This window comes from Lutra lutra, chromosome 10 (assembly GCF_902655055.1).
Source record: "Lutra lutra chromosome 10, mLutLut1.2, whole genome shotgun sequence".
Lineage (NCBI taxonomy): Eukaryota > Metazoa > Chordata > Mammalia > Carnivora > Mustelidae > Lutra > Lutra lutra.
In genome coordinates, this window is record NC_062287.1 from 74,253,839 (window position 1) to 74,278,276 (window position 24,438).

General features: G+C 51.4%; 1 protein-coding gene across 12 annotated transcripts in view; it reads left to right on the top strand.

Moving 5' to 3' along the window:
• The window catches only part of NAV2 (neuron navigator 2), a 398,868-nt gene that overhangs the window by 361,522 nt on the left and 12,908 nt on the right, over nucleotides 1-24,438 (top strand). For 8 of the 12 annotated variants that reach the window (XM_047690357.1, XM_047690361.1, XM_047690367.1 and 5 more), the window contains 11 exons: nucleotides 1,035-1,043; nucleotides 1,447-1,619; nucleotides 8,953-9,106; nucleotides 10,784-10,946; nucleotides 11,681-11,781; nucleotides 13,886-13,981; nucleotides 15,747-15,915; nucleotides 19,565-19,800; nucleotides 21,945-22,099; nucleotides 22,287-22,358; nucleotides 23,861-24,057. In XM_047690357.1, coding sequence (XP_047546313.1) covers nucleotides 1,035-1,043; nucleotides 1,447-1,619; nucleotides 8,953-9,106; nucleotides 10,784-10,946; nucleotides 11,681-11,781; nucleotides 13,886-13,981; nucleotides 15,747-15,915; nucleotides 19,565-19,800; nucleotides 21,945-22,099; nucleotides 22,287-22,358; nucleotides 23,861-24,057 — 1,525 coding nt within the window. The remainder of the gene's footprint in view (nucleotides 1-1,034; nucleotides 1,044-1,446; nucleotides 1,620-8,952; nucleotides 9,107-10,783; nucleotides 10,947-11,680; nucleotides 11,782-13,885; nucleotides 13,982-15,746; nucleotides 15,916-19,564; nucleotides 19,801-21,944; nucleotides 22,100-22,286; nucleotides 22,359-23,860; nucleotides 24,058-24,438) is intronic. The other 4 variants (XM_047690360.1, XM_047690365.1, XM_047690369.1 and 1 more) reach the window with 1 other exon arrangement.

The following is a 24,438-nucleotide window of genomic DNA, read 5'->3' on the forward strand; positions in this document are numbered from 1 at the left end:
AATGAGCATTCTCAGATGATCTCAAAGCTGAATTCTGTCTAATCTTTGTCATTTCCTCCTCCACATGGCCCTTTTCCAGAGGTAGGGGCAAGTCTTGAGGTTGGTAGTTTGTGTGCCAGATCCTTCTGTTTCTGTAACTGGAAATTTAATGAAAAGTAGGAACTGGGATCTCGATCAGCCGCACTTGGATGTGCCATTCCTTATGGATCTAATATTGATGAGCAAAAAAATCCCATTAACTATTTCAGAATGGCCTGTTTCAGAATTTCTTAATGGTTAAGAAAACCGCCAGGATGTTTTCAGAAAAAAGGTTTTAGTAAAATGGAAATTACTTTTCAAAAGACCTTTTTTCAAAACAAAACTTGACTTTCTTGGTCTAGAAAAATACATGCTTATCGTGGCTTTCGGAGAAGACCCTGCACTTTAATTCTTTATGTTCTCATTAGAGTTTTCGGCTCCATCTCATAATTTGGGGAATTTGTGATATGCCAGTCCCTTTTTTCCCAATATAGTTAATAAATTTCTTAGAAATACCTTTTTTTTTTTTTTGATTAGCAATTGAGATGGCTAATTGGCTAATATCATCTTATGTGTACACAAGGACAGCAGGAACTCCTAAGTAGATCTCTCCGAAGGCGCTACAGCCATGTAGGGACTAGTGCAGCAGTGAAGCTATTCTTGCTGAGAAAAGAAGACTCAGACATGCCAAAAAAAAAAAGTTAAGGCCTTAAGAGACAGAAGTGTAAGAATCACAGGACGGTCAGGGGCAGTCATTTCCACCAAAGAAGCTGGAAGCACTTGGATTGTAGGGACTCCCAGAAGCGCTGTTCCTTTCCTTTCATAATGAAGGAAGATGCCTGTAATGCTCGGGAAGATCCATGTTCCTACCGGAAACCTTCTCTGTGTGTGGTGTTTACTATTGGCCATGTTGTGTCTGAAAAGTCCGAGGCTTTCCCTGTCACTGGCTTTCTCTGTTAAAAATTGTCTTTTTTCCTTCCCCTTCCCCATTTTTTTGCTTGCGTTTTCCCTGGCAGGTCAATGAGGTAAGCAATACCGACGTTAATATCAGATACCAAGCTAACCCATCCATTGATATGACTAATCTCTGCATCCGTCACCATGTCTGAGCATTCCTGCTTTGTTGCTGTGTAACCTCATCCTTCCGCCATCCATCTGCTGAACCAGGCTCTGTCTTGCTGTTGGCATCTAGCCTCGAAGCAGGAGTAGGCATGGAATGTCACCCACAGGTCCAGTCCTCTGAGCTGTCAGCACCAGATAACTCTTCTTCCCTTACTGCACTGATTCAAGAGAGCTGTTGGGAACCTTTGTCATTGGTGGGGGGGACACGTGGGAGAATTAATTGCTCTTTTGTCTGCATGTCTCTGTTTGGCCAAGGCCTGAGTGTTGGTTGCAGCCCCGGCCTGGCTGACAGTCTCGTGTGTTCAGTTACGCAGCTCCTTCAAGCAAGCCTTTGGGAAGAAGAAGTCCCCCAAGTCCGCATCCTCTCATTCTGACATCGAGGAGATGACCGATTCCTCATTGCCTTCCTCACCCAAGTTACCGCACAACGGGTCCACGGGTTCCACGCCACTGCTGAGGGGCTCCCACTCCAACTCCCTGTGAGTCTGTCCCTTGGGGATGCACGTGGGTCAGACAATGCCTTTGGTCCCCAGGAGCCCTCCCAGATAGGAATGGAGAGGTGTCCTGTTAGCATTCATCTTCTCCTTGGAGTTTTGTACATCATGCTTTCATAGGACTGGGTATGTTCTTCCAATGCTTTAGGGCTGGAGAGGTCCAGAGAGGAATCTTCCATTGTTGTTCTGATGGCATCACTGGGTGGCCATGGGCAAGGGCTTAACCTCCCTGTTTCCATTTTTTTATTTTTCAAACTGGGATAATGGTTGTTGGCTCCTTATCTGATTGTAAGGATCAGACGAGGTAAATGGATGTGAAAGGGCTACAACCGTCTTGCTGAGAGGGGAAGATAGTGTTATGAGTGTTAGTTTTTGCTGAAATTTTTAGTGCATTTTTAAATTTTTTTTTTTTAATTTATTTGACAGAGAGGGAGATCACAAGTAGGCAGTGAGGCAGGCAGAGAGGGGGTGGGGAAGCAGGCTCCCTGCTGAGCAGACAGCCCGATGTGGGGCTCGATCCCAGGACCCTGGGATCATGACCTGAGCCAAAGGCAGAGTCTCAACCCACTGAGCCACCCAGGTGCCCCTTAGCTCATTTTTGTGGCAAGACTTAAAAGAGATTATGCCATCCTTCTCTGATCAAAATTTGGTGTTGACTCTTTCTCTGAGGTCAGCCCTCAGCAACTGGAAGTTTAACAAATGGAGAAGACTCAGTGATATAATTCTCTTTACCAAAGGGTTCTATATTTGGTAAAATGATTGGTCACCAGGGACTCCCCTAGTAAATTTTAAATGAGTCAATTTGTAAAGAACTTTTCGGGAATGCAGCTGCTTCTGTTAAGTGAGACAAGTGTTTGCTCATGTGACATTGACTTAGGTGCCATTTCCCTTGGCAACGAGGTACATAGATAGAGAGAGTCCTCTTCTCTTGCCCAGCCAACCTCCCATGGTCTCCACTGAGCACCCACTGATCATTGCTCCGTCAGGGGTGTAGGGAGACAGTCCTCTGCCCCATCTAAAAAGAAAATCCCAGACTCGAGAGGCAGGAGCACATCAGGAATGGCTTGAGATGGACAGATGGGGACCCAGGTGTCAGCTCAGAGGGTGGCACAGCCAGCCAGCCCCCTGCAGAGGTGAGAAAAATCGCCCCTGCCCCATAGGATGAAATTCCCTTAGAGGCCATGGGATACCAGGCCAGGAGTGAGAGAATTGTAGCCCAAGTGCTTTGCAGGGACAGTTGATGAGATGAGACCGTGCCCAGAAGAGAGCCACTGTGGCTGAGGTTGGAGAAGAAAGTGGGTGTCTGGACATGTCAGTTTCATCATGGGCGAAAATGAGGTTAATTTCATCTACTTGCCTGGATACTTGTGAGGGCCCAGTCAGATACTATGCATGAAGGACCTCCTTCCTCTGCCCCTTCCGTCTCAGGAGGCCAGATGTAGGGAGCTGTCCCTAAGTCCACTTAGCCAGCAGGCCACCCTGCTGAAGACAGCAGCCGCACCTGTGTCCCAAGGCTGACTTATGGGATGGGTGCATGTAGTGTGGATGAGGGGCTCGGCTGAGTCTTTGCAGCGCACCAACTGCCTGGACACCACATAAGGCAGGAAGTGAGTGACAGGGAACAGCAGAGCCTCGACTTCTCCTGGCTTCTGCTCTTGCCCCATGCCAGGCACCGGGTACAGCAGTGAACCAGATGGATGAAGTTCCAATTCTGATAGACCCTGTATCCTCGGGTGAGAGGCAGACATGAAAGAAATCTGAATAAACTAGAAAACAATGAGCTAAGTAAGGGTTCACACTGGGAATGAAAATGGCATATTGGGACACAGAGTACCTGGCAGCAACTGTGGATGGGGTGGCCAGGAAAGGAGGGGATATTCCAGCTGAGATCTGCATGATAAGAGGGACCACTGGTAAGTTCTGCTCCATAACACTAGCTGCTGTAACATATGCGGTCGCAGGGCTCAGTGGCTTGACACGGGACTGTTGATCTCTGGTTCACTCGGAACCTAGGACAGGTATGCATCGTCAATCAGCAGGCGGCCTGCCACAGAAGGCTCCTTCCATCTTCTGCACGAGCCATCCCACAGGACCTGAGTCCTCTGCTGAGAACTCTGTGTCCAGCCAGCAGGTGGGGAGTGGGGGAGGGGAGAGAATGCAGGAGAGTTTTATTGGCCAGGCCTGGAGAGACACATGTTCCCTCTTCCCAGTCCACTGAGCAGGGCTGTCCCACCCACAAGGGAAGAAGTGAAATCTCGCACACAGGAGGGGAAGGAAATAGGCTCCCTGCAGCATTCCTGAACCCCCCAGAGAGCTCGGAGCCTAAGGTGGAGACAGGCTGGGTGTGGCTGGGGAGGAGGGATGGTCCCTGTGTGGCAAGTGTAGCTGCTGCATGATAGGAGGTAGGAAAGTAGCAGAAAGGAGGCCATGGAAGGAGGCAGGGCCAGAACATGGGAGGCACTGAAGTCAAAATAAATTTGCATCTGCTTCTATGTGTGATGGGTTATCAGCCATTGGAGAGGTGTTTTGGGTTTTTTGTTTTTGTTTTTGTTTTAACATTTATTTATTTTAGAGAGACAGCCACACAGGGTAGAGGGTGCAGAGGGAGAGAATCTCAGGCTGAGCACAGAGACCTATCTCAGGTTCGATCTCACGACCCTGAGACGTCATGATCTGAGCCAACATCAAGAGATGGACACTTAACGGACTGAGCTACTCAGGCAGCCCATGGAGAGGTTTTTTTTTTTCCCCCTAAGTTTATTTAAGTAATCTTTACATCCAGTGTGGGACTCAAACTCATGACCCCAGAATCAAGGGCCATATGCTCCACTGACTGAGCCAGCCAGGTGCCCCGTGCACCGGAGAGTTTCAAGCAGGAATGTAACATCATCTGAATGCATGTTTCACAAGGATCAGTCTCCTCCCTGCAGATAAGGAATTCAGGGGAGCAAGAGTGGAAGTAAGGCAACCACGTAAAGGCTAATAGCGCTCTCCCCCTTGTCCACCCCACTGTGGGCTCTTTCCTGTCCTTGGAACACTCCAGTCACACATCCCCGGGCCTTTGTCCTTTCTGTGTCCTCTGCCTGTCCCACTCCTCCCCTAGATACTCTCTTTCTTCAGGTGCTCAGCGTTTCCTTCTCACTAATGCTTTGCCTGCACCCCTTGCGTAAAATAGCCCCCTCCCACAGCCAGCACTCCCCATCACCCCCTTAGCCGTGTTCTGTTTCTCGCCATGGCCCGTGTCACCACCTGACCTGTAGATTTCCTCAAGTTATTAGTTATTTGTTCTTTGTCCCCACTACCCCCCCCCCCAAAAAATACAGTATAAGCCATAGGGAGGTAGGCACTGTTGGATTTGCAGACATTCAGATATTAGATGAAACATGGTGACTCGTAGTAGTGAGTCCTGGATGGATTTTAAGCTGTGTTCTAGAAGAAAGCTGACAGCATGTGGAGATGTCAGGTGTGAAGGAAAGAGAAGAATCCTTGAGTATTCTTAGATTTGCATCTTGCGTACCTAGGTATGTGAAAGCATTGTTTCTGGAACAGGTGGAAGGCATGGGCAGGGCAAGGCGGCTATCAGAAGCTGTGGCTTGACTGTGTAAAGTCCGAGCTGCTCAGGAGACACCCATGCGGAGATGCCAACCAGCCTGGGGCTCCTGGAGGTCTAGATCTGGGAGACGTGGGCTCATAGGTGGTCCTGAAGGCTGAGAACCTGGAGGATTCTCCACAGGGCTGGATAAAGATAGAGAGGAGCCAGAGGGCCAAGGACTGAGCTCGGGGTGCTCTGACCTCGGGGTGCGCAAGGAGAGCAGCCAGCGAGACAGGGAGAGGTGGGAGGAAAACTGGAAGCAGAGAAAAGAAACTGCTGGGAGGGAGGCGGTAGCTGGACCACGTGCCGCCAGGCAGTCGGGGAGGATGAGGGAGAGTGGGTGACGCACTTGGCTGTGCAGCCTTCCCAGCAGCCATCGCGAGAACGCTGCCTCCAAACCCGCTCTCCCATAGGGACTGGGCGGGGCAGACTCTGGTCTGCTGCCCTTCTCCAGCATTCCACAGCATCTGTGCACACTGGAGATGTTTGTTTTTGGTCTGGTTTTCCAGCGGGTGGGCAGAAAGCAAATGCTTCTTTCCAACCTTGAAGGGTTTGTAAGAATGTGCAAATCTAGAAGTGAGAGGAAGTTCAAAGAAGAAACCCAAGGCAGAGGAGTCGGGGGCCCAGAAAAGTGCCTACCCTGTGGGTGAAAGGAATGGTAGTGTGGGAAGGCAGTGGTTCCCACACTTGAGGCATTTAAAATTAGGTATGCCACCAGCCCTGCATCTGGCCGGGACAGCGGAAATAGGGGAGTAACATGGTAGGGACTGAGTAGGAAAAAATCGACATCAGGTTGCTTCAGTAAGTGGTCCATGAAGTGGATGAGCATGTACTGAGTGCCTGCTGGATACATTTCAGGAGCATGGACTCTAGACTTAAGTAGACCCACCAGATTCTATCCTGATTCTGTTACGCTGATTTTTTTTTTTTTTCACGGGCACGGTAATCTCTCCAGGACTCACCCTCCCCCTGTTTGAAAGGGGATAATTGTAATACATCTCCATGGAGTCAGTAGTGGATGGAGCAAACTGATACTCTTCGGCTACCTGGCACAGTTGTTCGTGTATTCAGTAAGCATTTGCTGAGCACCTATTACATACTGGTCAGTGTGATTAGGCACCGGAAATGATGCAGAGAACCCTGGTCTTGGAGCAGCCAGCAGCCATGCAGGGAGTAACCTGTTGAGTGCAACCAAATCTTCGGAGATGTAACAGAAGGCTACCGTGGAAGGAACCTGGGCACTAGGGTTAGAGACTAAAACTTAGCTGGGACTGTTGCAGAAGAACTTAGTTTTCGGGGCACCTGGCTGGCTCAGGCGGTGGATTCTGCCAGGCTCTTGATCTCAGGGTTATGGGTTAGAGCCCTAAGTTGGGTAGAGAGATTGCTAGAAAATTAAAGTTTTGAACTTTAATTTTGAACATCCTCTCTGTGTTGAGTAGGACATCCCTCCCATGTCACCTTGCAGTTGTGTGTTTCTGAGAACTGGGCTATTTTAGGGGAGCACAGTACTCTCAGTGCACTTATTCTCAACACAGACTTTATCTCAGTTTGCTTCTCTTTGCCAAGTCATTGGCCAGGTTTTGCAAAGTAGCCCATGTGTTCTATCCCACAAAGTGGGTGCTGAAGAAGTCTTGTCTCTCTTGCTGCAAAAGCTTTCTTGGGGAAAGGCACAGACCATGTGGAGGGGACTGGGGCAAAACGCCTGCCCCAGAGGGCCAGACACACCAGATTGACGATGTGAATCAAAGCCAACTACTCCCTGCAGTGAATTAGAGCCTCCAAGGTCTGTGTGGGGCACAGTTTAGCAGTGAGTGGAGTGTCATGATGGAATTTTCTTCAGACTTCACACTCCATTTAAACCAGGAAACCATACTCTCTCAAGAAGAAACCAGTGTTTGTGAGCTCCCGCTGCAAACCTTGGCAAACCAGAAAAGGCGTGACTATATAGTAAAACCTTATAAACCATCATTTAATCAAAGCACAGAGGTGGTGGGTGGGAGAGGAGGATCTGAAGTTATTTTCTAGCCTCTTATCCCAGATCTGTTCACCTTAGTTTCTCAAAGGCATGGAGTGGGAATAATCATAACATTTTCAGGTGTTTGTTAGAGGTTTTAGAAGATTTTGAAGCTGAGAAACTTCCTTGGCCGCTAACCACTTTTTAAAAAATCAGAGGTAGTTTTCCTCTCTTACCATCTCTCAAATGAAACCCTTCAAGTGCAGGTTGAGAAAATAACAACAAAAAGATTTGGCCATTCAGGTGTTAAACTTTTCTTCTAGTCCTTTCTGCCCCCAAATACATTACATCTCTTTTAACAATTATAAATGGTTTCCCTCTGGCAATGAATGTTTCCACACCCTCAACCAGTTTTACAGGTCAGGCTTTTTTTGGCCTCAAATCCAGGACTTGGTCTTGAAGAGTGGGCTCCACAATTACTTCTGCAGAGACCACACGCTCACCATGTCCTTCAGAGATAATCAGCTTCAACTTTGTGAATGTGGTTTGTTTTTTTTGTTTATTTGGGTTTTTTTCCCCCTTTTTTTTCTATCTTCAGTCCAAGAAATGTCAAAGCTGCTTATCCTAGATCACGCCTAACTCCAGATCCAATGAGCTTTGAAATCAACAGACTTTTTTTTTTTTTTTGAGAGTCCCCTTTTCTAGCATGGCCATTCATCATGACTTTTATGATCTTCCATTTAGTGCTGCTCGCCAGGTATCTGAACAGCAAACCTAAGCCTAGGAGGACCACCTCTTAAGACAGAGGGACTCCACAGGGTCCCGGGATCCCCTGATCTGGCATGCAGCTGGAAGGACATCCAACCTCACACTATTGTTCAGTTTTCACATAAAACTGGGACTGCTGTGTCGTATCTTCCTGTCTGCTCTCTGATGATCTGAGAGGTTTCTCTTCCTTACCATGAGCTTATGAAGCAGTGTGGGCAGGTGGGGGAAGGAAAAAGTGTTGCTCTTAAGACACTTAAAAGATTGAAGGTTTTTTTTTTTCTTTTTAAAGATTTTATTTATTTATTTGATAGAGGTCACAAGTAGGCAGAGAGGCAGGCAGAGAGAGAGGGAGAGGCAGGCTCCCTGCCGAGCAGAGAGCCCAATGCGGGGCTCGATCCCAGGACCCTGAGATCATGACCTGAGCCGAAGGCAGAGGCTTAACACACAGATCCACACAGGTGCCCCAAAGATTGAGTTTTAGAATGCGACCCAGAATAGATTAACACCTTCTACTGGAGTCTTTCGGTTATTTTCACTTTTGAGCAAATAAAAGTCACCCCCCAGGGGTCTGAACTTAGAATGTCTAATCTTTAAAACAGACAGTTGACCCTCCTTCTCTGAGTGAATTTATATCTCAAGGGCCATGCAAAGTCATTATAGGGCCCCAGCTGTGTACACATTGGGATGGGGGGCCAGTTTCAAACCCCGAGGGTTACTACTCCCTTTTGCCGGCTGCTGTTTATCCCAGATTATTGGAATTTTGCTGAAAGGCACACCAAAGCCATCCTGATAGCCTGACCTCTGCCAAGAAAGAGCACAGAGAAGCAAGTCAGTCTGTAAATTTCAAGCTTTGGTATCATGGCCTCCGGGAAGCCCGCCGGCTGGTCAGACGGGGTGACTGCCGAACAAACCTGCCGATGGATAGGGACCGGTGGTCAGTGGAGAACTCAAAGGAGCTGAACCCAGAGCTGCTCCCATTAGTAGTAACATGTCTCCTTCCCTAGCATTTCAGAGTGCATCGATAGTGAAGCCGAGACGGTCATGCAGCTCCGGAATGAGCTGAGAGACAAGGAGATGAAGCTGACCGACATCCGCCTAGAAGCCCTCAGCTCCGCACACCAGCTTGACCAGCTCCGGGAGGCCATGAACAGGATGCAGGTGAGCCCCGGAGCGGGGGCCCAAGCCCCAGGCTGTCTGGGAAGGAGTGGTGAGGGGGCTGCTCTCCGCCACACACCCCCAGGGCCACCGAAGGTGGCAGCCCTCTGCCTTTCGAACCTGTTTCTCCGCTCTTATCTTTTTTCTTTCTTTTCCAAAGTAGCAAGGCTCCTTCTCTTCTCATGCCTTTCCCGGTATTGCTCAAAGTTGAGTCATTCATTCATTCATTCATTTATTTATTTTCATTTTTACTTGACAGACAGAGATCCTAAGTAGGCAGGGGTGGGGGGTGGGAAGCAGGCTCTGCGCTAAGCAGAGAGCCCAATGCAGAGCTCGATCCCAGGACCCTGAGATCATGACCTGAGCTGAAGGCAGAGGCTTTAACCCACTGAGCCACCCAGGTGCCCTCAAAGTTGAGTCTTTTCAGAGTAATGGCAGAACCGTGCGTCCCCGTCTTGTGTGCCTTCCAGCAGCTCTGCCGTCCCATCTTGCTTGTGGCCGTCTCCTTCCTCTGGCCTTAGAGACTGCTACGGGATCCTTTGTAACCTGGAATCTGCCACCCACCCACTCGCAATTCCAGTTTCCAGATTCATCAGCCAGAGGGAGCCCCTGACTGCTCCCTTTGCCTGCACCAGGTATTTCTGTATCCTAGTCCCGGTGTTCCCTCCGCGGGGAGAGCCTTGTGCACGGCCAGACCAGACCCTTCCCTGAAGGATTAGCCTCCCTCTCTCCATAGCTTTTCCAGGTCCTGCATCTGCAAGAGTTAGTGCCCTCATCTGGATTCCTCCAAATGTGTTCTTAGAGCCCCTCCTTCCCTCCCCCCGAGACTAGAAGTTGTTTGGGTCTTCTGGCTACTCTTTCTCTGCGTTGTTTTCTCTGGATGTAGCTCCGGTGCTATGCACGTGGCAGCTTTTCCCTACACATGTGTAGAGAAGAAAGAGCCCTGTGGGCTCTGCCACATGGGGCCTCACTGGAGAACCAGCGTTTCCCAAAGGAGGTTCCATGGGACACTTGTTCCATGAGAGGCTCTGTGAACAGAGAGCTCCTGGCTCAGCTGTGTTCAGGACTGCTGCACACTCTGACCCCTCTGAGCCCTACCATGCAGAGCAGCTCCTAAAGGCTCTGAGCCCTACAGAAAAGAAGCCCGCCAAGCCCAGAGTCTCATAAACCTCTTGTATTGTAAGACTCTCAGTTAAGATTCAGACAGCAGGGGCGCCTGGATGGCTCAGTGGGTTGAAGCCTCTGCCTTTGGCTCAGGTCATGATCTCAGGGTCCTGGGATCGAGCCCTGCATTGGGCTCTCTGCTCAGCAGGGAGCCTGCTTCCCTCCTCTCTCTCTTTCCCTGCCTCTCTGCCTACTTGTGATCTCTCTCTGTGTGTGTCAAATAAATAAATAAAATCTTGAAAAAAAAAAAAAAAAAGACTCAGCAGACTCTGGGAAGCATCTCTGAGTCTTTCCAAAGGCCAGCTCTCCACAAGGGTGGCCCTTGCCTCGCCAGACAGGTCTTGTGTGTACCCAAGAGCAGCCAGCGCAGCCGGACCTCTCCGATGGTGTGACTGGCTGGGCCTTGGCTGGGATTCCCACCTCATCCCTGCAAGGGACTTTCCAGTTCCTGCTCCAGAAGATGCTTGTTTGTGTTCCATCCACCTAGTAAGCAAACCTCTCCCTTACTCTTTGCAGAGTGAAATAGAGAAGCTGAAAGCTGAGAATGACCGGCTGAAGTCCGAGTCTCAAGGCAGTGGCTGCAGCCGGGCACCCTCCCAGGTGTCCCTCTCGGCCTCCCCTAGGCAGTCCATGGGCCTCTCCCAGCACAGCTTGAACCTCACGGAGTCAACCAGCCTGGGTGAGTGGCATCCCGGGGCTGGGGGCAGGTCAGGGCCTGCAGCTGGCGTTCCAGTCTCCAAGCAAGAGCCCCGAGATAAGCAGATGAACAGATCAAATGGAGAGGCAACAGGCGTGCGTGCACTTGGGGTGTGTGTGTGTGTGGGTGTGCGTCTGCTACCGACATGAGCTCAGCTGTTAGACTGCTGTCATGCTTTGCTCCAGTGCCCCCAGTTCTCCAAGCCATGAGTTTGGATCCTCTTGTCCGCCATGCTGAGTTCCGTTTGATCCATTTTAAGAGGCTGACCCACAAGCTGAATGCTGCATAAAAACCCCATAGTAGCTGGTCGCAGCTGGGGCAGTGGCTTGGTCTGTGGTATTCCTACCTTCAGGATGGATTCCTGGCCAGCACCATCATGAGTCTACACGAGCTAGGTTTTCTTTGTAAGCATATGGAGGCTGACGCTTTGATTTCCTATCCATGATGCTACGTTGCTCTCATTTTGGTTGAGCCCCTGCCTCGCACTTCCGTTTGGCAAGGCACATCGTGAGCCTGCTGGTTCTTTCGTTGGTCCACCATTGGTTTCTGTGGTTGCATTCTCCATTCTGCCCTCTCCCCTTCCCCTACCCCACCCCACGTCCCTGCACCCTGACACCTGGTTTGTCCTGCTGCCGTGCCAACAAGCAGCGGGGGTGTCAGGAGGCCGGCTTTGCTGTCCCCATGTGCCTAAGGCTGTTGATGTTTTCCATTCGCAGACATGTTGCTGGATGACACTGGTGAATGCTCGGCTCGGAAGGAAGGAGGCAGGCATGTTAAGATAGTTGTCAGCTTTCAGGAGGAAATGAAGTGGAAGGAGGTTAGTTGGATCCCTTTCCCCGCTCTGCTTGTCCCTTCTCCATGTAGAACTACCTAGCTTAGTGATGGCATCCTCAGACGGCATCACCTCCACGTGCAAGGTGATTCGGAGGTCCTACTAACACTTTCCTTAACTAACCACAATCTCTGGCAGCATTTTGACACAATTAACGTGAACAAATGGCCCCTCCCTCCCTCTCGTGTTTGGAAAGCCTAATAATACTAAAAATCGTCCCCTGTCGCATTTGCACAGAACTAATGCAACACTAACGTCAGATCCTAACTGACTTTAATGTGTCCAGAAAGAAGGCAGCTAAGCACAGTTAGCACGGAAGGCACGGAGGCAAGCCGACCCAATGCAGCTGACCCAGAGCACCAGTCTTGTCCAGGGTTCAGAGCCCGCGAACAAGGTGGGACACCAAGGTGGCTGACGTGAAGCCGGTGGGGCGTCCTGACTCCCCAGGCTGAGGAATCTTTGAGTTTTCTGAGTAGTTCTAGTTCTCTTCCAGAGCCTGAGGAGGCCACACCCACACTAGGGACAATTTTGGGAGTAGGGGTGGGGGTTGGCAGAGCTGACTTTTCGTCATTGAGTCAGTCCACACGATGCTGAAATGACCCTCTCAGAGAAGCGAGAAAGATTTCACGAGCGGTTATTTCAGGTCCTCTTCAGCTGTTTGTTTGCTGTTTCTTGGCATCCTTGCCGACACGCTGTTTGTCATGGAGGACTGCCTGGGAGCCTGCCGTGCCCACCACACCAGAGCCGTCTATGGCCAGACCCTCTTTGCCAGAGGATTCTGTGGTGTGGCTGGCCCTCCGGTCGGTCTTGTAGAAGGGGGAAGGCCCAGAGTTTGGAACTGCCAGTGACTTTTCTCCTCATCGAACCTAAAAATACGTATATTTTTATATATAAAAACAAACCTAAAGAGGTCCATTTTCAGAGTTTAAGTCATGGCATGATAGGACTGTCAAGGGAACAATTCATTCTTAGAATGTTCTTATAAAAAATTCAGGGGACACCTGGGGATGTGCCTTAATCCAGTGATCTCAAGAGGAAGAGATCGATTCTACATTTTACAGAAGCTTGAGTCCCTTGAGAAATTGTACTGTTCTGGATCACCGCAGGATCCAGGTGAAGCAGGTCAGCTGGACGGCGTCCCCTCCGTTTTACAGCTGAGAAACTTGTCACCCAGGTGTCATTTACTTCAGGTCACAGGGTGACTGGTGAGGCAAGATCGTCTCACCGTAAGACTGGTGCTCTTTTCTCTGCTGACTTTGCTTAATTGCCACACACACCCCACCCCTTGCTGCCACTCTCCTAATTCTCTATCCCTATGAGCCTGTCAGAGCTAAGATTTTAAAATGCAACAAAATGGAATAGTCTATTAATTTTTCTTGAATCATTGTGATTAATGAGCCCTACCCTGTGCAGAGAGCCCTGTGGGCAAAATTCAAAAGACATAGAAAAAGTATTTTTTGTGTGTCAACTTCCCAGAGTTTTCCTTGTTTTCTGAATTGAGTATGTTTTAATTAGCAGTAAAGCAATAAACTTTAAAAAAGAAGAAGAGAATCAAACATATTCTGTCCTGAAGGAGTTTAATATCTAACAAGGAGAGAAACTTGATTTACAAATAAGACATGAATACCTAAAAGTAAATAAGTACAGAATATGTTCCTGTATCAGTTCGGTACAGAACCAGTGAAGCAATGGGAGCTCTGAGCCTGATGGGTTAATCATTGAAGGCTTCCTGGAAGAGGTGAGTTTGCAAGCAAGGTTTGGAAAGGGAGAGATGGCAGATAGGAGAAGGGAGAGCATTCCAGGCCAGGGACGTGATCTATGCACTATACATGGCACACCTTTAGAAGGTTCTCGATTCCAGAGAGGAGATCCTCTCTTCCTGACCCATGGAGTACTGTTTTTGCAAGAGAGCAAGGCAAGTTTTTAAGATGATTGTTTTCCATCTACGGTGTGTCTGGTGTTATAACAAATGGGACTTTTATTCCCCTCTCAACCCATTGGTGGCGCTCTAAGGCAATCTGCGTCCTTGCTAAACTGTGTCAGAAAAGATCGGCCTGTTTTTCACCTACATACATTTCCTTACCCTTAGGATTCCAGACCACACCTCTTTCTTATTGGCTGCATTGGAGTTAGTGGCAAGACGAAGTGGGATGTGCTCGATGGGGTGGTTAGACGACTGTTCAAAGTAAGTGTCAAAGAGGACGGCTACGGTCATCTGCCTGAAGTGTGGGGGCCCGGGCTCAGGGAGGGAAGGGGTGGTTTGTGTGTGGAACATGGCCACTGCTTGGGTCTGCCCCCATCCTTGTGTTGTTGGGACTTGTCTCTGGGCACTTTTAGTAACAGGAGGATGGTGAGTACTGGCTGGTGACTTGGCCAGCCTGCCCCTGGCTACCCTTGGCAGTGGTCGACCAGCCCACGAGAGTCGTTTCCCTGGCCTCAGGCAATTGTCTGAGCCTCGCGTGGTGAACTGCTAGTTGAATATTGAACTGACTTAGAATATACTTTGGATTGAGTACCTTGTGGCCAGGGCCATTTCCGTTCTTCATTTCTGGGGAACTTGATCCGACTTGCCCAGCATCCCAGCCAACACTTCAGAGTCTGTGAATGATTTTCACTTTCTGTGACATTAATATCTGATCGATGGCCAGAGTCAAAGAAGCTGGTATTTCCATATTTGTTCTAGTCACATCACTGGAATAACCAGATGTTTCACTTGAAACATCTGGTGCTCAGGTGAACCTCAAGCACAAGGTGGTTTGGAAGAAGCTTCTTGGACATCTTTTTTTCTACTGTCCTCAAGGGAGTCAGCAATCATAAGTGTTGAGTAATCACATCCCCTGAGTAGTATTGGTAGCCTGCATTTTTGGTGCCAGAGACCATCCTAGCATTAGCCCTGATTTATTTGCAGGCCTGTGAGGAAGGTCCTATTATTTTCCCACTTAAACAGGAAGAAGGTAAGGCTCGGGTCACTTGCCCAAGGTCATGGAGCTAGAATGCAACCATGTTGATCCAGTTGAGTTGGTGTGACTTTAGAACGTGACTTAAATAGTACACTCCAGTCTCTTTCTAGCTTCTAGATTAAGGTGGCTTCTCATGCAGGAAGCCCTATTCTCCAGCCAAAGATCGTTGCCCATCTTGGCAGGCTGTGGAAATGTGACCGGGCAAGGGATGGAAATGGCTGAGGCAGACCTGCCCTGCTGCCCAAAACTGAGCTCTGCTGATGGGGAGCTGGGCCATCCTCGGATTAAAAAGACAGCAGTTTAGGCTGAAAAGAGCCTGTGGGGTATCACGGGGAAGGAAGTGAGACCATTAAAGGTTGCGAGGCCTGTCCTTAATAACTCTCCGTCGGTCATCATCCAGCCACCTCCTCGTCCACAGACCTCCAGCCAGGTTCACTGACCTGAAACCTTTTGGTCACTCACCTCAGAGGGCGTACTTTCCAAATTAAACACAGTTTTTCCTGTTTAAAGATCAAAAGCTGCTTTTTTTTTTTCTTGCAGCCCTGGGGTTTGCTCCTTTTATCATCAGTGTGGTGTTTGCTCTGAGCCAAGGGGAGGGGCTGGTGGAGAGTTCTTGTCAGAATTTCTCTCTCACGAGTTTTCCAGCACTATTCCCAGGCCCTGGTGTCTTCAGGACTTCAGCTGAATTTAAGAAAAGCAGCCTAACGTTTCCTTGCTTGGTTCATCCAGACTAAACGTTCATGATTATGTTAGGGCTCTCTCCACGTCACTAACCAAATAAATCTGTACTTAAAGAGGCCTGTGGTACTCGGGTCGCCATCCCCATAGAAAGTTCTCCCCTGCACCACCCACCCTTCTCGTTCCACAGCTCGGTTTCAACCCAGGCATCAACTGAGAGAGAAGATGATCAGAAATCCCTCAAGGAAAACATGAGTCATGGGCAGATTTCTAGCCACATCTTTGATGGGGTCTTGACTTTATTCTTCCCAGGAATACATCATCCACGTCGACCCCGTGAGTCAGCTGGGGCTGAATTCAGACAGTGTTCTGGGCTACAGCATTGGGGAAATCAAGCGCAGCAACACCTCGGAGACCCCCGAGCTGCTTCCCTGTGGCTATCTGGTCGGCGAGAACACGACCATCTCTGTGACCGTCAAAGGTAATTCGGCCAACGGCGGAGGTCGGGGTTTTTGGGCAATTGCAGTTTTTGTTTTGTGACATGGCGTAGGAAACCATGGCCACCGTTTAGTTGGCACGCGTGTGGGGTGGGGGGCAGGCTTCTCTAACCCCTGCAATCACAGTCGCTCTTACCTAAGCAAGTTCAATGGCCTTTAGCTTTTTCCAACACCGCCAGAAGCAGATAGTTTTAGTTTATTGCTGAAATTATATAACAAAAGGTCCCATTAAGCCTTATGACTCTGAGATGTTGGCATCTTAATAGCCCTGCGGAAACAGGGCTCCACCGATACCCATGGGTTGCTCTTGCCAGCCGGCCTTGGACATGGTCCCGTTCTACAGGTGGGAGCCGCTCTCACCCACGCACGGCCCTGCTGGCGTCTCCGGTGGCCTTATCACCCGGGGATGCTAGGCCCCAGGCCAAAGTGTGTGCCAAGGGATTCTCAGCCCACAGAGGATCTTGTGGGGGCAGAATCCTGGCCAAATGAGTCTAGCAAATTGCATCATTGTGTATTCAGGGGACAGGAAGACAGGAGTGTATGGGGGCCCTAACACCATCCTCGGATACATGGACTCCTACCGGGAAGAAGGCTGTTGAATCCAATCTGACACAAATATATTTGACGGCAAAACCCCCCTTTCCCCTATATTTTATGCACTTCCTCTCACCCCCCACCAAAGAATGGATTAATGAACACTATACGACCTTCAGGTTGTCCCATCTTACTTCCCTGTAAGGCACAGCTTTTTCTTTTTTTTTTTTTAAAGATTTTATTTATTTATTTGACAGAGAGAGAGAGAGCATGCACAAGCAGGGGAGAGGCAGGCAGAGTGAGAGGGAGAAGCAGGCTGTCCACTGAACGGGGAGCCTGACGCAGGGCTCAATCCCAGGCCCCTGGGATCATGACCTGAGCCTAAGGCAGATGCTTAACCAACTGAGCCACCCAGGCGCCCCAAGGCACGGCTTTTGACTGTAGTTTTAACAGGGCATCTTGGGGGTGGTTTAACATACGCTTTGCTTCCTGGTTGGAAGGCATTTCAGAAGCGCCCCACCATTCCTTAGGAGCATGAATTCTCACCTTGTTCTGTCAGGGACGAGCGCAATGTTACCACCCGAGCCTCACACACAGCCTTCTTATCTTGTCGGTGAGCAAAATTGCATACATGTGGCGTTGGATGCCAGTGACAGGAACCTACCCCAGATAGCTTTAGCGGGAACACGAAACGCACCTGGAAAATAGCAGGGACCGCTTCAAACACGTCTGGATCCGGGCATCCCGACAGTGCCCTGAGAACCAGTCCTGCCTCAGCTTGGCATATTTTCTGAGCTCTGTGCACGGCTGTAGAAATGGCCTGGGTAGCCCCAATTCATCCTCCTGGCTGGGGAACCTAAAAGTAAGAGAATGTCCTTTTGGAAAAGTGGGACAGAAAATCCTAGCAGGTGATTCTGGCCCACCTGAGTCAAGTAGCCATCACTGAACCAGTCATGGCCTGGGAGAAGGTTTGGCCCAGCCTGGGTCCTTGGGTGCTGAAGGTGCTGGGTCAGCCCCACTTGAAGGCCCTGGAATGAGCTCCCCATAAGAAAGAAGAGTCCTACTAGAAGGGGCAGGAGGAAGGGGTACTAGGCACACCAAAAACTGCTGCTTTACAAAAACCCCCTCAGGGAAAGCCTTATCTGTCACGAGCTCCAACTGTGTTTCATCTGCGCTGGTGAGCGTGCGTGGTCACTTGTAGGTGACAGCTACAGTCACTGAGGGGTGAAAGGAGTGATCCGTCACAGAGACCAGACCTCTGTAGAAACCGGGACAAGATGGTCTGCCAAGGTGGAATGTGCCCAGCCCCCCCACCCCAGCCCAATCTGCCATGGTCAGCACACCAGGTTGTTCAACATCTCGAGGGATCCGTTCAGGTTTATTTTTAAATGACACCCGACTTCTGTTTTCCAGCAGTGCTTTAACCCCTGCCTTTAGGACACCATAAACCATGCAAGAGTTAGAGCTGAGAGATCCGTGGGCTGCAGACAGTCCACTGCAGTGGTCCCGGGGGTGGGGTGGGGCTGGGTACGCCCTGCAGTGAGTTCATGGGCAGAATAGCCACTCCCAGGGGGCTCTAGGGCAAAAAAAACAAAAGAGCATCAGTGTGTATGTAGAGAGAGAGGTTTCTGTGGTCTCGTGATTAAGTTTAGACTAGAGACCCTGCATTCCACACTTTGCATCGAGTTCCAACCAGTGTAGGGTACCCTGAGCTCAGTACCAGGGAAGTCTTAGGCCTGTACCCAGAAGATAAGGCATTTAGAAACCTTCATCGTGGTCATTCTGGAATAGTCTCCTGCATGTAGGGGCCATTCTCAGAAGTTGGGGGAGGGTTGGAAACCAGCATATAAATGCGTTTGTGAGGTCTGTTTGCAGTGAACAATTTCGTAGAAGGAAGATACTACATTATAAAACAGAATAAATGGGGGCCCTGGCTGGCTCAGTTGATCTCAGGCTTGTAAGTTTGAGCCCCACAGTGGGTGTTGCAGAGATTACTTAAAAATGAAATCTTTAAAAAAAAAAAATAGAATAAATGCTCTTCATTTGACTTTTTACCTACCTACGCTAGTTTTCTTAAGGTAAGTTTTAACAAAACTGCTTTAGGTTTTAGACAGTGACCTTGGATGGATCTTCTTTTGAGAATGATATCAAGAAAATAGTTGTTTTAAAAAAGCCAGGTTAAGCATCTCACTTGGTTTTGACTCGGGCCATGATCTCAGGGTCTTGGGGTCCCACACATGCTCTCTTTCTCTCTCTGACTACAAATGAAAGTTTTCCCCCAAATAAATAAATAAACAAATAGCCAACAGCCCTGGGGCACCTGGATGACTCAGTCCGTTAAGCGGCTGCCTTCAGCTCAGGTCATGATCCCAGGGTCCTGGGACCGAGGCCCAGGTTGGTTCTCCCTCTGCTCTTCCCCTCTGCTCATGCTCTCTTTCACTCACTTTCTCAAATAAATAAATAAAATCTTTACCAAAAAAAAAAAAAAAAGCCAACAGCCCTGACTGGTGGAGCGGTCCCACGTAGGAAAGGGAAAGATACATTTCCTTTTGACATGTTGAGACTCAGAGGTCTTGCTGGGTAGCCTCTCGGCTTCCCCTACCGGTAGTCACATCCCCAAATCAAACTGCATTTCTTCGTTCTCAAGATGAAAGGGTGGCCTCCTTTCTGGCATATCTGAGTGTGGGCAGCAGTGCCTTAGGGCACAAGAGAGAACAGGGTGACCGGCAACTCCAGGGTCTTGGCAGACATGGGAGACTCGGGTCTGGTCTGGGCAGACAGCAGCAGCACGGTAAATCCAGACAGGAAAGCAGAGCCCAGCGTCTTAGCAATTCTGCAGAGGACAGACAGGGCCCGAGGGCCTGGGTGCCGGAGTGGAGGCTGAGTCTGGGCGAGTCGGCCGAGCCAGGTGCCGGGCCAGACGGTGCTTGTGAGCAGACAGACGGCTGTGGCTGCTTGTGCCCTGCCTCCCGTGTACCCGGGTGGGCAGTGGTCTCAGGGGGAGTGGCTGCCGTGGACAGAGCTCGGCAGTCCCGGGGTCACGTGCAGAGCCACCTGTCGTACAGGGCTCCAGACCCTTCCTGTCCCTCTCCAACGCAGGGCTCGCAGAGAATAGCCTGGACGCGCTGGTGTTCGAGTCCCTGATCCCCAAGCCCATCCTGCAGCGCTACGTGTCCCTGCTGGTGGAGCACCGGCGCATCATCCTCTCCGGCCCCAGCGGCACTGGGAAGACCTACCTGGCCAACCGGCTGTCCGAGTACCTCGTGCTGCGAGAGGGCCGGGAGCTGACCGACGGCGTCATTGCCACCTTCAATGTGGACCACAAGTCCAGCAAGGTGAGGAGGTCCTGTGGAGGCTGCCGCTCAGCCGGGGCCTGCGGTGAGTGGCCCTTTCCGGGCCATCGAGGCCACCCCTGCCCTGATGGGGAAGCACGGTCACCTGTGTGGGCTCGCTCGGGCTTGCGAAAGCCTGCGGAGGACATCAGGATGGGGGAGCAGAAGGCACAGCGAGGGTGCTACCTGTAAGGAGAGGTGGCCCACCTCTTACTGGCCCGCTCTGAGCTGGCTGGGACGCCCAGTACTATGAGTCCTTTAGGAGCGCCCCAGACGCATCCATTTTGGTTTACTGAGAACTTGTCACGTGCTTGGTTGGTGCTTTTGTTTCTCCCAAATGAAACATCCTTTTGAGGAACGGTGAGGACATGCACAGTAACAGCTCCCATCACAGACCACTTGCCCATGACCAGCAAACTGGCTGCCTCACGCTCCCCCCTTGAGGGGGAGGTCGTGGCTCCTCTCATGTCACAGAGGCAAGACCTGAGGCTCAAGGCGGGTGGCCGTGTGCCTAGGACCCCTTAATGGTACAGAGCAGTGGACTAGAGTGTAAGTCAGAGTCCTAGACTCCAGAGCTGGCATCAGGCTCAGTCCTGCTTCATGGGGACCCTGGGGAAGTCTGGACCTGGTCCCGGGAAGTGCTTTCTCAATCCTGTTTGCTGCTCATGCAGTGGGAGGTGATGGATGATTTGCTCAGGCTGGCCCTGAGCAAGGGGACTGGTGAGTCAGAGGCAATTGGGAAATGACTCTTCTGCCTTACGAATCACCTGGCATGCTCAGAAATACAGATTGCTGGACCTCATTCCCAGATGATGGCTTTCAGTAGGTTTGGCAGGCCGGGAATCTGCGCCATTCAGTCTGCTGGGTGATTTTTGATATCAGGGTAGAAGCAGAAGTTTTCAGAGTGCCGGTACCCAGAGTCTCTGTGTGAGCCCGCTTAGGGAAAAGCACCCTGTCCCAGGACCAGTGAGAGCAGGATCCCCCCAGACACGTGGCTGGGGGTCGAGCCCAGGCTAGATTTGAGCCCCCACCCCCCCGCCACGTTCCCCTTGACCAACACCCTCGGTAGAATGCAGCTTACCAGCCATACCCCACGAGCCTGAGTAGGGGAAGGAAGGCTCTGGAAACTCTGTCCTTGTCAGGTATCTGAGGCCACGAACCCCTGGTGGAAAGAGGCTAAAGGAAGAAGAAATTACTAGTAACTTAAAAAGTGGGGCTTTTCCTGATGCTAGCAAGCCACACTTGGACTTAAAAGGGAGGCCTGTGTGTGTGTTTGTAGGAGGGAGGGGAAGCATCTCCCTCTGAGCTATCGGGTTCGTGCACGGGACCAGCTGGTGTGGTGAGGAGCCCACAGCGAGGGAGGCCCGAGTCTGGAGCCAGGCCCCTAATTCCGATGTGCCCTAGCCTCCTCTTTGGTAAGAGGGAGGGAATCCCAGTGCCCACCCAAGAAGGTGACCGTGGGGCTGCAGAGATTCTGTGTGTGAGACTCTAAGTCCCTGGCCACCATTGCTACGATGGTAACACTAGCAGCCAGGCATTCTGGTGCCTTGCCACTTGTCTGCTCGCCATTTCAGCCGTTCCTCTTCTGCACCATTATCCTTCCTCCTCCTCTTCTGACCCACATCCCTAACCACAGCCGTGCTGGGATGCATCCTAGTTCCAACCCAAGCCAGTCCCCTACCTCTTCTCCGTAGTTCAGTCCAGAGCTTACCCTTTCAGCCAGACCTTCCAGGGCCCCCTCGGCATGTAGGTCCTCTCCCCTGTGCCGCTGGCTGGCTGGCTGTGACGGCACTCGCCGTGTGGGGGGAGCGCTCCTTTGCTGTATCCGTCCATCAGGGGCTTCTGTGTGAGTGGCTCTCAGGCAGGTGCTGTGGGAGTACAGACGTGTATAAGGCACCCGCCCTCGGGAACTTACTGGAAGGTCGGCATAATAAACAACATCAAGAAAAATGGCAACACTTGCAGAGAAGTGATAGGAGCAAGGAACACAACTGTGCCTGGGCAGCCCACAGTGCCTCAACACAGGCTCACCACAGCCTCCTCAAGGGCCTTTCTGCCTGTGTGGACCTGGGCAAAGTGAAGGCTTCAAGCACGTGTGTCTTTATTGGGGAGCATTCCCCCACTGAGTCTTCCCCCGGCCTCCCCAGGAATTGCGCCAGTACCTGTCCAACCTTGCCGACCAGTGCAGCAGCGAGAACAACGCTGTGGACATGCCCCTCGTTATCATCCTGGACAACCTGCACCACGTCAGCTCCCTGGGCGAGATCTTCAACGGGCTGCTCAACTGCAAGGACCAGAAATGGTAAAGGACAGCTCTGGGCCCCATGGCCCCAGAGGACGGTGGCCGCGGGATGTGTGCTACACGGGCACGGGGTCCGCGGGCGGGGTGGGGGAGGCAAGCAGCCATCTGCCTGCTCGGGCAGCCGCTGTGGGCTTCTGAAGGCTCGCCTTTGACTCACCGAGCCTTCTTTTCCGTCCTGTCCCCGCAGCCCTTACATAATCGGCACCATGAACCAGGCTACCTCTTCTACTCCCAATCTGCAGCTTCATCACAACTTCAGGTGAGGCACAGCTGTCGGGCGCCTGTGTCGGGGGCCGTGCTGAGCATTTGCCCCGGTGTAACCCATCTCATTCCCACGACAGCCTCAACGAGGTAGACTGATCTTGCAAATTGGGACAGGGAGGCCGAGAGAATTGCTTCACGTGGGGTCACCTGGCCAGTCAGTGGCAGAGCTGAGATGGGAGCCTGGGTCTCCCTGCATCTCCACCCTGGGGTAGCCGTGTCAAGGACGTGGCTCTGGCCTTGCCCCCCTGCCCTCTGCCTGTCCCTGGTGATGCATCTCTCCGCCCCAAGTGATCCTGAGAAGCGGAAGCTCTTGCTTTTGAGTGTCCTCTCAGAGCTGGGTCTGTGGGGCTTTGTACTCCAGCTGCTGGGAGGCCCTCGCCCTGGCCCTCTACCAAGGTGCTGTCACTACTGGGATGTGGGAAGTGGAAAGGACTCGGTCATGCAACATTGCGATGTGGCTTGCCTTGCTTGGCTGGATGCCCTGTGCCCTGCGCCACCTCCCAGCTGACTGCCCCGCTGCCCCTCTCCTGCCTGGGCCCTTTGAGACGGCTGGGAAGCCCCTCTGGGCTAGGCCCCTGGCTCATTTTCACTGGCCACTCTGCAGGCATCTCTGAGGGAAAGCTATTAAAAGTGGACCTGAACTGTGATCATCAGAAATGTCGACTTCCCTAGGCCTGAGATCACGGTCATTTCTGCAGCCAGGCTGTCCTGGCTCATCAGTGCTTTCTCCTTCCTCCCCACCACTGCAGCTCCCCGCACACCTTCACTGCAACCCCTGTGCCTGCCCGCAGCTTGGCACCCTGTGGGCCCTCGGCTGCACCAGTAGCAGCTGCGGGAGTGTTCCAGAATCCAGATCTGACCAGAAAACCGTCATGCTTAAAGTTTTAACCGGCTCCCCATCACCTCCGAAATGGAATCAGACCCTGTGGGTGGGCAAGCCAAGTCTGAACGCTGAATTACACTGGTCACACTGAATCTCTGCCTTTTCCCCCAAAGACCCCACACACCTGTGCAGATGTGGCGGTCTGGTCTCCACCCCCCTTCCCAGCCGCTCCTGCTCTCAGACATCCGCTCCTCCGGGAGGCTTCGCTGTCTCCCCGGGCTTTGTCACGTCTCGTTCCTCTGCTCTTTTACTTCCTCCACTAGACTGTGTGCTTCTGGGGAACAAGGACTGCATCTTAGTCTTTGTCACAGCCCCGGAGGCCAGCCCACAGCCCGACTTCCAGCACGAGACATAGCAGGCTCAGCGATTAGAGCTCAGACTCTGGAGCTGGACCGTGCTGGTTCTGATCTTAGCCCTTCTGTATATTAAACAGCTGTTTGCTCTCGGATAAGCTGTGCAACCTGTCTGTGCCTCAGCATTTCCATCTGTGAAATGGGGATGGCTGTCGCAGCTCTGTCACAGGGCTGCCGTGAGGGAATTGGGATTTAATGTGTGTGCAGTGTTCAGAGCAGTGAGGCCTGTCCTTGTAACAGAGGAACCTTCCTCTCCTCCAGGTGGGTGCTTTGTGCCAACCACACGGAGCCGGTGAAGGGCTTCCTAGGCCGGTTCCTGAGGCGGAAGCTCATGGAAACAGAGATCAGTGGGCGAGTGCGGAATGTGGAGCTGGTAAAAATCATCGACTGGATTCCCAAGGTCTGGCATCACCTCAACCGCTTCCTGGAGGCTCACAGCTCCTCAGACGTCACCATAGGTAGGTGGGAGGCCAGCCAGGGGACAGACGCTGCTCCTGGGGCCCTGGCCGGGACAGCACTTGGCAAGCTTAAGTCAGCCAGATGCCACACTGTCCACACGGATGAGAAGGGGACAGAGGGATGGTCACAGCCCAGGCAGACCCTGTGCTGCTGGTCATCAGCATCCAGTTCTGTCTCTTTCCCCCTCTTTGCATAGCTACTAGGGCTGATCAGAGCTCGCAGCCAGCCTGGGCCAATGCCAGCTCCCTGATGAGCCCCCACTGCCAGGCTCCCCCAGGGCAGGCCACCCGGCGACATGGGCTCCGCTTTAAAAATAAAACATAATCAATATTCCCAAAGCTTAGGGTTCAGAGAAAAAAAGACTGATCACCTAATGTTAA